Source organism: Lepidochelys olivacea (assembly GCF_965140295.1).
Source record: "Lepidochelys olivacea isolate rLepOli2 genome assembly, chromosome: 1".
NCBI lineage: Eukaryota > Metazoa > Chordata > Testudines > Cheloniidae > Lepidochelys > Lepidochelys olivacea.
This window is the reverse complement of record NC_140411.1, coordinates 345,938,657-345,953,490: the sequence shown is the minus strand read 5'-3', so window position 1 is coordinate 345,953,490 and position 14,834 is coordinate 345,938,657. Positions and strand designations below refer to the sequence as shown.

Genomic DNA, 14,834 nt, shown 5'->3' with positions numbered 1-14,834 from the left:
CCCCAATGTTTGCCCCAGATCCCTAAATGGCCCCCTCAAGGATTGAACTCACAAGCCTGGGTTTAGCAGGCCAATGCTCAAACCACTGAGCTATCCCTCCCCCCATTGCCTTCATGCCTGCTGTCTTTGCCATCTTCCAGCCAACATGTCCAGACAGCCAACGCACAGAAAACTGCATCTGCTTCTCATCTACTTCTTATCAGGATTCCTTATTCCTGCAGTGTTGTATCTGCCGGAAATCGCTGCTGGCTCAGGGCTGCTCTGCAGCTGCTCTCTCTGCTGAGGTCTCTTGCCAAATTGCAATGAGAATTAAGATTTGTTTCAAACAGGTTTGGTCTCCCAGTGCCCACCCCACATCTTGCCATTCCACTTCCCTTCCCAGCCAACTAACGTGGCCTCTGCAGGTCTGCTCCTTGTTGGGAGATTTGTCTGGCCTCCTTGGGTAGCGGCTAACCAAGGACCTACCACTGTGATGTGCTCGAACAGCACTGAGAGGTGGAATGATGGAGATGAAAGAAGCCTCTGGCACCATGTACTAACCATAACCCTAACTCTTACCAGCTGGACTTGTTGCTGTGGTGGTTTGAGCTTATTTATCCAATGGGACAAAATAATCACAGAGTGCAGCATGGCAACATTTCGCTTTTCCCACTATTACGTTGCATTGGGGTGAGATGCTGCTGCTTTGCCTCATGCACTGATACAGTGTCACAATGCTGTGATGCCCAGAGCAACCATGGGACTTTCTGACTATCTAGCTTTCTGTCTGCAACACAGGACGTAAGGAGTGTAGTATTATTTGGGGGCCTGGTGGTTGCCACTAGTGCAGAGGTGGGCAAATTATGGCCCACGGGCCACATCCGGCCTGCAGGACCTTCCTGCCCGGCCCCTGAGTTCATGGCCGGGGAGGCTAGACCTCGGCCCCTCCCCTGCCCCACAGTTATGCCGCCACGTGGGGAGTGCTCTGGGTGGCCGGGCTGCGTGCTGCTGCAGGGCAGCGCGGCAGCGTGTCCGGCTCCGGCCAGGCAGTGCGGCTGCCAGACCTGCTGCTCTGAGCGGCATGGTCAGGGGGCCGGGGCTGGGTTGGGGGGCACTCAGGGGACTGGGAGCAGAGGGGTTGGATAAGGGTGGGAGTCCCAGGGGGCCTGTCAGGGGGCGGGGGTGTGGATAGGGGTCGGGGGGGCAGTCACGGAGAGGGAACGGGGGGTTAGATAGGGGGTGGGGTCCCGGGGGGGGGGCGGTTAGGGGCAGAGGGTCCTGGGAGGGGGCGGTCAGGGGATGAGGAGCAGGGGGCATTGGATGGTTCAGAGGTTCTGAGGGGGACAGTCAGGGGGTGGGAAGTGGGAGGGGTCAGATGGGGGTGGAGGCCAGGCTGTTTGGGGAGGCACATCCTTCCCTACCTGGCCCTCCATATAGTTTTGCAACCCTGGTGTGGCCCTCGGGCCAAAAAGTTTGCCCACCCCTGCACTAGTACGAAGAGGAAGAAAACCCCCCACCATTCAGAGCCTGCTTTGGGTGTTCACCTGCCTCTGAAGCATGTGGCTTTTTCTTTCCCCCATTTTAACTTCAACTGCATTTGCTCCCTTGGGAGCTTTGAGCATCTAGGCCTGAGCCAAGGAGAAAAGCTCTCAGGAAGGGGAGATGTTAAGCCAACAGATAAAAGGTGACACTGAAATGTGTCTCCCACTCAGCCTGGGCTACTCCTTTCCCATAGTCCCCGGAGTCTGTGGCCAGACCCTGCCTTTTGCCACACATCTCTTTGCTTTGGCTTGGGCTTTATCTCTTGCAGTCACCAATCTGTGGGAGAAAGAGGGTGGGAACAATCCCACTGTCACTCTTCTGACCTTCCAGTTGCAGAGGCCAAAGGGTTTCATCTCCATATTTTTTTCAAAATAAAAGCCGTAGAGCCTGATCCCGATCCCACTGAAGTCAACGGGAAATGTGTCATTGAGCTCTGTTGGGCCAGCTAAGTATCTGAGCGGGGCAGGGGTAGCCTCAGGGGGGTCATGCAGCTATCACACCTTGGGTGCAAAAGGGAAATGTCCCAAAAAGAATTCTGTCACAGGGTGGCTGGTCCTTTAAAGGGAGACAGGTCTTGGCCCCACCTGGGACACAGCCAGCTCTCCTCCCCAGGAGGGGAAAATGAATCTCATGTGGTCGGTGGATCATGGGATTGAATCAGACCTCAGAGGTGGCTAAGGGAGAGGCTTTGGGTGAAGCGGAACTTGAGCAAGAGGAGCTGCTGGAAGGAAGAACAACTCTGCCAACCCACAGTGCCTAGAAGGAAGGCTTTGAAACCCTAATCTACAGGGGTGAGTTTGTGAGCCAGGCTAGCCAGGATTTAGTAATCCCAGGAGGAGGGCTGTGGAAAGCCTGGGTGAAAAGGGGTCTCATTTTGCTGGACTAGGTTAAATAAAGTAGACTCCCAGAGAGTGGGAATGTTGTTTTCAAGATTTATGCTGTGAGAATTATTTCTGCAAACCTCAGAGGGAAATTGAGGCTGGCTGTCCGCAGGGCTGTCCCAGGCCATGAGGGGAGGCTCTAGAGGTGGAGACCCTGTTACAAACTCCTGTTCACATATAGTTTCATTTTTAAGGGTTGTGTATGGAGTGCCCCGAAAAGAAGTCTCAGGTGCATTAAGCAATCCTGTCCCCGTGTGGTTTGGCCTCTTCATTGAGCAGTCACAGTTTCCTTTTATCCAGGGCTATCACACTGGATGGGCAACGGACAGTGGGCAAGATGCTCCAGAATGCTCTCCACCTGTCTGTGCTGCAACTTCACTGCAACCGTGGGCCAGAAAGGAGCAGAGACTGCAAAAGGAGCTGTCATGCCACTTGTGCCCAACTGGCATGACAGCACCTTTCATCTCTGCCGCACTGTGACAGCTCCTCTAGTGGGGACTGGACATGAGAAAATCTGGGTTGTGTTGCTAGCACCTCCATGGACTTACTGTGTGGCTATGGGCTTTAACCACTCCGTGCCTCAGTTTCCCCATCTGTACAATGGAGATAATGATACTTACAATTTTACGGAACTGTTCTGAGGGTTAATGATTTAATGTGTATAAAGGGTTTTGAGATCCTTTGATCAAAGTCTTTGCAGAAGTACTGAAGATGAGTATGCGTGTTCACTGAAAGGAGTACATGCTAGAAAGAAGGATGCAGGTTCATCAAAACTAGAGGTGGAAAGATGTACATTATTAGGTCATGCAGTTTGTGCAGAACTGTTCTCTGTGCCATTTTCTATGACTTTGTCCAATCCATTTTAAAAATTCCCAAGCAAGGGGGCTTTTGCCTCTTCCCTGGAGAGCTATTTCACAGTTTAATCACTGTGAGCCCGTGTCCACACAAGACATAGTGCAAGGGGGCCTTTAGGTGCTACCATGATAGGAATGTTAAATATCAGTCCTGGGCAAAATAATGGAATGGCTAATTTGGGATCTGATTAATAAAGAATTAAAGGAGAGTGGTATAATTAATGCTGGTTAACATGGGTTTACGGAAAAGAGATCTTGTCAAACTAACTTTAGGGAAAGCATGGTCCAATTATTAGAGTGGAGGGCTTCGACTTAGAAGACCTGGGTTTAATTTCCTGTTCCGTTGCAAACTTCATTTATGACCCTGGGCAAATCACCTAGGGTATAACTACACTGCATTGTCAACCCGGTTCTGTGGGACCTGGGTTTGTGGACTTGGTGTTTCCAAGCCTGGACTTGAGCATCCACTTTGCATTGTAAACCAGGGCTTACAGTTTCTAGACTCAGGTCTCACAGCCATGCCAACATGACCGTATTGAAATACATAGACTTTCTCGCATGGATCTGTGGGTTGAGCTGCATCCACACCCAAAATGACAGTGCTCTGGCCCATCCAGATAGCAGAATACTAGGGCCTGGGTTCTGAGTTGTCAAGGTTCCTCCCCCACCCTGAACTCTAGGGTACAGATGTGGGGACCTGCATGAAAGACCCCCTAAGCTTATTCGTACCAGCTTAGGTTAAAACTTCCCCAAGGCACAAACTTTGCCTTGCCCTTGAACAGTATGCTGCCACCACCAAGCGTTTTAAACAAAGAACAGGGAAAGAGCCCAGTTGGAGACGTCTTCCCCCTAAATATCCCCCCCCCAAGCCCTAAACCCCCTTTTCTGGGGAAGGCTTGATAATAATCTTCACCAATTGGTACAGGTGAACACAGACCCAAACCCACTGGATCTTAAGAACAATGAAAAATCAATCAGGTTCTTAAAAGAAGAATTTTAATTAAAGAAAAGGTAAAAGAATCACCTCTGTAAAATCAGGATGGTAAATACCTTACAGGGTAATCAGATTCAAAACATAGAGAATCCCTCTAGGCAAAACCTTAAGTTACAAAAAGACACAAACACAGGACTATACATTCCCTCCAGCACAGCTTATTTTACCAGCCATTAAACAAAAGAAAATCTAATACATTTTCTAGCTAGATTACTTACTAACTTAACAAGAATTGCAAGGTTTACATTCCTGATCTGTTCCCAGCAAAAGCATCACACAGACGGACCAAACCCTTTGTTCCTCCTCCCCTCCAGCTTTGAAAGTATCTTGTCCCCCATTGGTCATTTTGGTCAGGTTCCAGCGAGGTTATCTTAGCTTCTTAACCCTTTACAGGTTGAAGGGTTTTGCCTCTGGCCAGGAGGGATTTTATAGCACTGTATACAGAAAGGTGGTTACCCTTCCCTTTATATTTATGACATGAGTGCTTGCTGACCTGAGTCAGATTGATTTTTGTGTGGATGGGAGCAGGGCTTGGGCTGAAACCTGAGTCAGAGCCCAGGCCTGGTGTGCACTGTAAGCATACCCTTAAGGGTCTCTGTGCCTCTGTTCTCAACCTGTAAAATGGGGGTAATAGGACTGCCCTGCCTAACAGCGGTGTTATGAAGATACCCGTTAAAGCCTGTGAGGGGCTTTGATGCTATGGGGCCAGATAAATATCTAAAATAGATGGATTTCATTTTCTGATAATAGTACAAGTTTGATTGATAATAGTAATAGTGTTGCTGTAATAGAGACTTAGACTTCTGTAAGGCATTTGACTTGGCACTGCATGACATTTTGATTAAGAACGGTAAGAAATCAATACAGCACATATTAAATGGATTAAAACCTGTCTCACTGAAATGCCTCAAAATGTATTTGGAAACGGGGAATCATCATAGAGTGGGCATGTTTTTATTGGGATTCCACCGGGCTTGGTTCTTGGCCCTTTGCTATTTAGTATTTTTATAAATGACCGGGAAGAAAACATGACATCATTAGTGTGAAAGTTTGCAGAGGACACAAAAATTGGGGGGGTGGGGGGTAAATAATGAAGAGGGCAGGTCGCTGATACAGAGCGATCCAGATCACTTGGTGAGCTGGGCTCTAGCAAACAATATGTATTTCAGTATGGCCAAATGTAAAGCCATACATCTAGGAACAAAGAATGTAAGCTATACTTCCAGGGGGCTATCCTGGGAAGGAGTGAGTCTGAAAAAGACTTGGGGATTATGGTGGCTAATCAGCTGCACATGAGATCCCAGTGCAACACTGCAGCCAATAGGGTCCTTGGATATATAAACAGAGGAATACTGAGTAAGAGTAGGGCGGAATAAGAGGAATATGAGCACTGGTGTGGCCGCTGCTGTACTACTGTGTCCAGTTCTGGTGTCCCCGCCTCAGGAAGGATGTTGAAAAATTGGAGAAGGTTCAGAGAAGAACCACAAGAATGATTAAGAAAACAGGCCTGTGATGAAGGAGAGAAACTGCCAGCCAGCACAGCAGAGGTTAAAGAGAGCCTCTGGGCCCAGCTAGCCCCGCCCCATTCTACCCACAGCCAATGCCAGGCCTGGAGGGGGAACAAAAGGAGAGAACCTGCCTCAGTTTGGGGCTAACTGGCGCAGAGGCAGGAGCTAGCTGCCTCCCTGTCTGAGGGGAAGGAGCATTAGCCAGCCAGCCAAGGCAGCCAACAGGGGGTGACAGCCAACACTGTCTCCCCAGGCCAGGGAAGGTGCGAAGGAGACCTAGGCACCTCCAGCACGTGACTTAACTGAGTGAGCGAACCCCAGAGACATTGCGGGGCTCGTCCTCGACAACCTGTGGGTGCCCGCCCAAAGGAGCCTGGCACCGTGGCAAGGCAATGCCCAAGATGGGACCCTACAGGAAGCAAGCCGCCCAGCAGACTGGACTAGAGGGACCACACCGCAAACTGAACAGACTGGTAGAAAGTAGCTCAGGGCAACAGATTTTGACTCCCTGCTGGGAGGCGCCCTCCCCCATTCAGGGGTTGACATACAGAAGGCCCTGGACTGGGACCCAGTGGAGAGGGAGGGCTGAGGTCCACCCACCCCACCCCCGTCCTCAAAGACTGAGGCTCCTCAACCAAACAGGGGGCTGAGAGCCCCACACACTCTAACCTCTAGGCTGTCCGGCCCTCCAAGCTGCCTGTTACAATGCCTTATAGTGATAGACTCAAGGAGTTAAATCTATTTATCTTAACAATGAAAAGTTAAAGGGTGACTTAATTACATGGGGAACCTACACGGGGGAACAAAAACATACAGACAAAAGTGTAACAAGATCCATTGGCTGGAAGTTGTAGCTAGATAAATTCAGACTTGAATAAGATGCACAAGAGTCTGGGTAATTAACCACTGAAATGACTTACCAAGGTTTCCATCACTGGAAATTTTAAAATCAAGATTGGATATTTTTCTTAAATATATGCTTTAATTCAGCCACAGCTGTTGGACTTGAAGCAGGAATCACTTGAGGGATTTCCTGTGGTCTGTGTTATGCAGGAGGTCAGACTAGATGATCGCAATGGTCCCTTCTGGCCTTAAAATCTATAAATCCTCTATGTGAACCAGCATGAGAGGGGGATGAGATGCTTTGCTAGTGTATTTCACAGATATTAGCTAAAAACTGAGGAACATTGAGACGTGAGAATTTTGAGTTCAATTCCAGACTCTGGTGGGGAGGGTTCTCTAGCGGGCACAGACCCTTCTACCAATTTCCCCAAAGCTAGACCCATTCTGCCCTATCCTCCTCCACACTGCCCGGGCACCAGAGAGGTATCTCTGAGAGCACAGATGAGACAGTTTCATCACCTGGCCGCAACCCAGCCCACAGCAGTCTGGAGCTGCAATTGCAGGGAAAGTTCTGCTCAGCCCATTTGCCCTGGGCTGAAGCATGCTCAATGGTGATGGAGTCACCAGAGTTTTTAGCTGTGACCCTTAACTAAGATCAAATTGCTGGTCGCCACAGTTATGCCAGTCCTCAATTATTCTGTTATTATTTCTGCAGATGATTACACTTTCTATAAATCCCACTGCCTTCTCCTCATCAGCTGCCTTTAATGTTATGAGCATTTTCTTTATATATTATTACTTTTGTTCACCGCCAGTCACTCTAATGGCAAGATAAACTTCAGAAATATAGTTAAAATATACGGTGCATTAAAAAATTCTTTGGCCACTTGAGCTTTTCGTAGCCAGTTTGATTGCTGCCAGTGCTGATGTAAATTTGGAGGATGTATATCCAGACATTTATGAAGCCTGGAACTTTGCTGGCAAAGCATTGACCTGATTCCACTTTATAACCTAATAACGTTCCCCGATACTCTTCCTGTAAATTTTAAATTTAATTTTACAACAATAAGAATTAGTGGGGTAATAATGTAAGCATAGTGTGCCCTGTAAATCAACAGTGTCCATCTGCTCCATGTACAGAGATGGCTTGCTTATTACTTCACCCAAGCGCACTGGTTTATTCCACTGGGATTTTTTGGGGAGAGTGGCTGTGTGTTTTTAAAGAGTCTAAAGGTGCCAGATTGCAAGTCTTACAGACTGAAGCCTTGTGTTTTCCCATGCAGTACCTGTATTGTGGATCAATACAAGGAAAACTTCCCCTGCTCTGCCTTCCCACTATCTCAGTCCTGACCTGGAGGGATGAGAGGGATCACAGTCCTGACCTTTAAGGGTGAGAGGGGCAGGGCTGGATTCATCTTTTGTGGGTCCCAGTGCCCAGACCATGGCCCCACTCCCTCCTCCCCGCACACTCCATACTGAGGCCATGTCCCTGCTTGGGCTCTTCTCCCCAAGGCTCCGCCCTTGCTCTGCTCTGAGGCCCCGTCCCCACTTGGCCTCTTCTTCCCCCCCCCCCCAGGCTCCCACCACCACTTGCATGAGGGGGCAGGGGGGCGAAGGGGGGAGGGGGCAGAAAGGGACAAGGGAAGCCTCGGGGGAAGAGGCTGAGCAGGGGTAGGACCTTGGGGTGGAGCAGGGGGGCAGGGCCCCTTCTGAGCATGGGCCCGGTTCCACAGTACCATTGGTACTGTTGTAACCCCGGTCCTGGAGAGGGCAGATCAGTGAATGTGGCCCATCCAGCCGTTGGTATCTCTCTCTCTCTCTCTCTGTGAAATCCTAGTTCCACTGAAATCAATGGCAAAAATCCCTCTCTATCAATCTATCCTGTGCCCATCACCGCAGTATCTCTGTACTGTAGTTGTTCTGTGAGTAAAAGACATCTGTTTTCAGGACTGTCAATCCAGCCCTTTCTACTGGCACAACATTCATTAACCATGTTCTGCACAGTACAGCTTTGAAGATCTCCCTCCACCTCTCAGCAAAGTTTTAATTGAAGTTCCTCTAGAGGGGTCATTCAGATACTATAGTGGTGAGGCCCGTATTAGCAGATAGATAGATAGAAGTCTCATATTGCCAAGACTTATGGACCGAGGGATCCAATGGATACAGTGTACTTGGACTTTCAGAACGCCTTTGACAATGTCCTTCGCCAAAGGTTCTTAAGCAAACTAAGCAGTCATGGGACAAGAAGGAAGATCCTCTCATGGATCAATAACTGGTTAAAAGATAGGAAACAAAAGGTAGGAATAAATGATCAGTTTTCAGAGTGGAGAGAGGTAAATAGTGTGACCTGTGCGGTTCAACATATTCATAAATGATCTGGAAAAGGGGGTGAACAGTGAGGTGGCAAAGTTTGTGGATGATACAAAATTACTCAAGATAGTTAAGTCCAAGCTGACTGCGAAGAGCTACAAAGGGATCTCACTAAACTGGGTGGCTGGGTGACAAAATGGCAGATGAAATTCAGTGTTGATAAATGCAAAGTAATGCACACTGGAAAAACGTAATCCCAACTATACATATACAATTAGGGGCAAATTAGCTATTACCACTTAAGAAAGAGCTATTGGAGTCCTTATGGATAGTTCTCTGAAAACATCCACTCAATGTGCAGCGGCAGTCAAAAAAGCAAACAGAATGTTAGGAACCATTAGGAAAATGATAGACAATAAAACAGAAAATATCATAATGCCACTATATAAATCCAGGGTACACCCACATCTTGCATACTGTGTGCAGTTCTGGACACCCCATCTCAAAAAAGATAGATTGGAAATGTAAAAGGTGCAGATAAGAGCAATGAAAATGATTAGGAGCATGAAATGGAGCAGCTTCCATATGAGGGGAGATTAAAAAGACAGGGGCTGTTGAGTTTAGAAAAGAGATGACTGGGGGTGGAGGGGGATATAGTGGAGGTCTCTACAATCACGCCTGGGGTGGAGAAAGTGAATAGGGACATGTTATTTATCCCTTCACATAACACAAAAACTACGACTCGCCTGATGAAATTAATAGGCAGCAGATTTAAAACAAACTTAAGGGATTACTTCTTCACACAACGCACAGTCAACCTGTGGAACTTTTTGTCAGGAGATGTGAAGGCCAAAAGTATAACAGGGATCAAAAAAGAATTAAGAGAAGTTCCAGGAGGATTTGTCCATCAATGGCTATTAGCCAAGATGGTCTGAAATACAACCCTATGCTGTGGGTGTCCCTAAACCTCTGACTGCCAGAAGCTGGGACTGGACGTCAGGGGATGGATCGCTTGAAATTGCCCTGTTCTGTTCATTCCCTCTGAAGCACCTAGCATTGGCCACTGTCGGAAGACAGGATACTGGGCTAGAGGGACTATTGGTCTGATCCAATATATCTGTTCTTATATAAGACTTTATTTCTGAAGCTATAGAGCATACTACAAGGATTTATAAATAGTGAAAACTAAACTATCATTGGCAAAATGAGGAGTCCATTTCATGCTATAGCATCCTTGGTTGTTTTTATTTTCTGTTCACTGACTTGCTAACTGGCAAAATTCAGCCATTTGCAGTGGGTGTCTGTGCCAACAGGGCGAATTACGAGCTTTGAGTGTGTGCTTATTAGCTTAATATAAAGAGTTACATGGAATGATAGAATTAAACTACACAAGTTAAATAAATTATCTAGGATCCACTCTGTAATGCATGCCTTGTATAAATGAGATTAGTTTTCTGGTTCTCTTGGAATCTGATCCAACTCCCATTGGAGTCAGTGGAAAGACTCCCATTAATTACTAATCAGCGATAGTGGGATCAGGCCCTTACATGCTTCAGTCACTCAGGGTGGGTCTGTCGTGGTTCATGTACACAAAGGGCAAGAGGTGCTTTTTCAGCCTAGGTGACATGTATTTCAGATTAAGGAAAACAACAAAGGAAGAACAAATGTAGAGTCCATGATAGTGTGCGTCTCACACTCTTGAATCCTCCTGCTGCTAGCAGGCAGACTTCTTACCTTTAAAGGTACAAGCCTGAGCAAACACCCATAGCTAATTACCGCAGAGTGTCTTTGGGATCAGGGTTATTTAGCTAGTTCCTCCTCACACTTCGTACGAAGTAAGTGTTGGATGCAGATTCGAACCTGGGGCCAGGACTGAGTGCCATGGGTTTGTATTGTACATCATCCAAAGAAATTGCCTTTTTAAATTTCAATTAGAAAGAACATTAGGTCAATCAGATAAAGCCACATTGTGAGAATTTCCTCTTTATGGCGCTCGCCTCTCCAATTATCTATAATGAACTTCCTAACAGAGCCGCAAACCTTTTTATATGCAAACGAGTCTTTTATTGGGACTGCTGCAACCACCGCTTGTTAATGAACTTGAAACGAGTGTTATCAGAAATGTTACGGTGCTTGTGGGGAGCAGTTGGCGGCGGGGGGCAGGTGGGTAGGTGGAACAGGGATAAAGGGAAACAAGAAAATCCAGTCTTTGGGGCTTGGAGTGACTCCCAGGTAATATCTTCCCCGCTCAACCTCCCACCTGGTTCTTAGGCCTTTATATTTGATGAATGTCAAGAGAATCCCCTGCCCCAGTGACAGATAGGGTTTGCCCACCTTTCTACCCCAAGGATTTGCTGTGTAAATGTGTCCCCACTTGCGGCCCTGTAGCTGGAGGCAGAAGACGTTTCTGGGCGGTGCGGGAGCAGGGGGGTGATTTTGGGTTGTGTTCTATGGGAAGCTTTGCCACAGGTGACCCTGGCTGGACTGCCTAGCCCCTACTGAGGCAAGGAGAAAACCAGGGCTTTCAGTTGCCTTTGGAAGCAGACCCCCTGTGCAATGAAAGCCAAGCAACATAGCGAGCAATCAAATTGGAAGTGATGCAGCGCGTGCCTGGGGCCTGGTTCCATTACAGAGTTTAAACTCAGACACCATGCTCACTGATGAGATCGCTGAGTGGGCACCTGCTTTCGAGCAAACCTGGGGCCTGCTGTGGGAACTTGCGTTGAGACCATGGGAAATGTACAAGGCCGAATGATTCTCACCAGAAACGTGGTGGCCCTCATGGATTCTGATGGCTTTTCCATTTGAGATTTTGGATTTGTAACTGTAGTGAACCCCACGCAGACCCAAATGAACAGATATCTTCATCCCCAAGTCTCTGCAAAACTGAGTCAAGACTGGGGCCCACTCACTCCAAGAGCCTCCCTGTTTTTATTCTACTTGCCCCTGGAACTGTCTGCCTTCCAGTTGATCTCTATAATGTTGGGCTGGACTCTGCCTCACTCCCACTGAGTCGCAGTTTAACCCTTGGGCCAGGCCTGAGGTGAGGTTCTACCTGGTTTGGAGGCTCCGGTGATGGTGGCATGGAGCCGTAATACTGAGAAAATCCTCCTCCGGTTGGCAAAGGCAACAGTATAGCCTCTTAGTGATGCCAGAGTGGCCTTTTGTTCAAGGCTGGGCTGGATGCATTCCTATCAGGGATGCCTAGGGGAAGTTGTCCCAGCCCAGCCACGGTGCTAAGTGTATTCAAGCCCGTATGGAACTTGGCTGTGGCATGGCCTCGTTGAAGGCAGAGCGGCTGTTCTCGCATCGAGAATCCATTACTCTTAACAGTGCCATTGCTTTCCCTGGGTGGATTCACCCTTGTATCCCCAGGGGCAACTCTGCAAAGGTGGGAGGGGGCTTGCCTGGAGGGAGGGCAGTTTCTGCCAGGGGCAGGCAACTTCAGAACCAGGCTGTGGCTCACTAGGAGCTCGTCTGAGGGAGGCTGCTCCCCTGGTGGTCACGTCCAGCCTCTCCTCGGCTGTGCTGGCCGTCTTGGGGGTCCCTGGCAGACATGCATCACTTCATCTCTTGGCAGCAGCTTTTCTGGGGCTCTCAGTAACATAGTGTAGATGTAGGTGCATACAGGTGGCAATGCCAGGACGGATCAATGGACTATGTGGTCCGGTGTCCCTACTCAGACAGTGGCCAATTGCAGATGCTTCAGGGTCAGGGGTGAACCCCCCCCCACCTTAACGCATCTAACTTACCCCATGTGGTGGGTGTGGCTGGGATATCTTCCTGACCCCAGTAGCAAATCAGCTCACACTCTGCAGTGTGATAATTGATGCCCCTTGTCGTTCTATTCCTAGCTGATATAAGTGCAGATGTTACACGTCTAATCCATTTCTCCATCTTCCTTAGATATTTGCCTCCGTAAAATACTCCCAGCACCTGCAGAAACAAGTTCCCAGACTCTCTCAAGCCATAAATCCCACTCTCAAGCCTTCCAGTGTCCTCCCCACTCCTACATCAGTCATTCTCCTCAACCTCCCTCTCCCACGCCCCTACATGCAACCTACACAATAGCCTAGGGACATAAATGGTTCATCTGCATTTGCCCGTATAGATTGTAACCGGCTAAGGAGTATTTGCGGGTGCTTTTTGTGTGAACAAGCAAGACAAAGTGAAACGGCTTGCATGGTGTGCTTGATGTAGCAGACTCTGCCCTACGGTGCTCTGATCCTGGCAGAGGGCAGGTGGTGTGAAGGACTGGGGGCAGTGCAGTGAGGGATCCCTGATGATAATCTCTCAGGCCTTGTCTGCATACACAAGTTGTTAACTAAAAGTGTGAAGTTAAACAGATGTAGATAACTGGTCTAAACCTGAGGTTTAAAACTCTGCATGGGTGTTAAACCTGACTTATTTTGGTTTAGCTGGCGATGCTAAGGTTTAAACTCAAGTAAAGTGCCCATATGCAGAGTTGTGCTGGGTTAGCTACATCAGTTTAATTGCACACCGTTACTTCCTTGTGTGTGTGTAGAGCAGGTCTTGTGCTCACAGAGCCCCTTTGATCCAAACTGCCTTCCCAATGTCCCCAAAGGTTCTCCGAGGCTTATATTCCTTCCCCCTCTGAAAGGCAGGGGCAGCCCATCTGTTGGGGGCTGCTCTATTTGACTAGCTCAGGACAGAGCCTCCTAGATGGGCCTCAGCCATCAGATTCCCTTCCAGAGCTGATCTTTCCCAACGTTTCAGGATATTTGGATCCAGGCTTTTGATTCGTCCATTATTCTTCCTGCCCCTTGTGGTAGGTGAAGCCTGAACCCCCAATCTCAACACCCCCAAAATTTAAGGCACTTACATTTTGTGGCATGATCCCATGTCTATCTGGAACCAGCTTTTCTACTGAGTGTTCGTTGGCTGTTGAGGGTGGCAGGTGCTTTGTGCCTTCACCCAGACTCTTCCTCTTTCAGTGCCTTGGCAGTGGAGCAGTGCTGAGTCCCAGCAGAGAGGGAATCTTTATAGAAGCTTCCCACGAGTTGATTAAGGCTCAGGCACCAAGGAGTTCCATAGGGAGCTTCTTCCAGTCCTCACAGGCCAAGCCTGCAGTGTGTGTGGGGGGCGGGGTGAGGGGATGTTGGGAGGGGGTGCTCTATCTAGAACACAGGGGGACTCAGTCTGGGGCATGGAACTCCGACTAACTGGCTTGGCATGTTTTCTCCTCTCTCCCAGGACTGTCCTCAGTTGCTCCAGGCAGACAAGATCCTGGTGCCCGTGGAAGTGATCAAGCCAATCACCCTGAAAGCCAAGAACCTGCCACAGCCGCAGTCGGGGCAGCGGGGCTATGAGTGTATCCTGAATATCCAGGGCAACGAGCAGCGGGTCCCTGCCCTGAGGTTTAACAGCTCCAGCGTGCAGTGCCAGAACACCTCGGTGAGGGAGTCCCTCGGGCGGGCCCTTTGCAGGGTGGGGGTGGGGTGAGGGGAAAGAGCCCCAAGGCATTGGTCTGGTGGGAACCCCGAAGGAAGGTGACCAATTCCTAGTTTCCATCCTGGGTTTACTGCAGGGAACAAGCTGCCCACAGATCAGCCCCACACGTACTGCTGCAGATGGGCCCCTCTCCGACACCACAGCGTGCACCTCACCCTCATTCCCAGGAGTGGGAGCCACGCTTCACAGCCCCCTTGGCCTTGCTGGAGATCGTGGGGACATGAGGGAAGTGCTGGGAGGAAGCTGCTCAGGCTGCCTCGCACAACTGCTGTTGCACTTTGACCTCCCTGCCACTCCAGTGCTGGGCTCCCCGCACAGCCCTGCCGATGCACCTCAGTCTAGTCATTCGGACCTTAGCCGAAGACTTAAGAGACCTGGGTTCCGTTCTCTGTTCTGCCAGAGGCTTCCTGTGTGGCCCAGGGCAAGTCACTTAGGCCCAGATTCCCAGAGG

General features: G+C 49.1%; 1 protein-coding gene across 1 annotated transcript in view; it reads left to right on the top strand.

The window, feature by feature from the left end:
* Nucleotides 1-14,834, top strand: part of PLXNA4 (plexin A4) — a 577,512-nt gene that overhangs the window by 438,263 nt on the left and 124,415 nt on the right. The window contains exon 9 of the mRNA XM_084633028.1: nt 14,126-14,326. Coding sequence (XP_084489154.1) covers nt 14,126-14,326 — 201 coding nt within the window. The remainder of the gene's footprint in view (nt 1-14,125; nt 14,327-14,834) is intronic.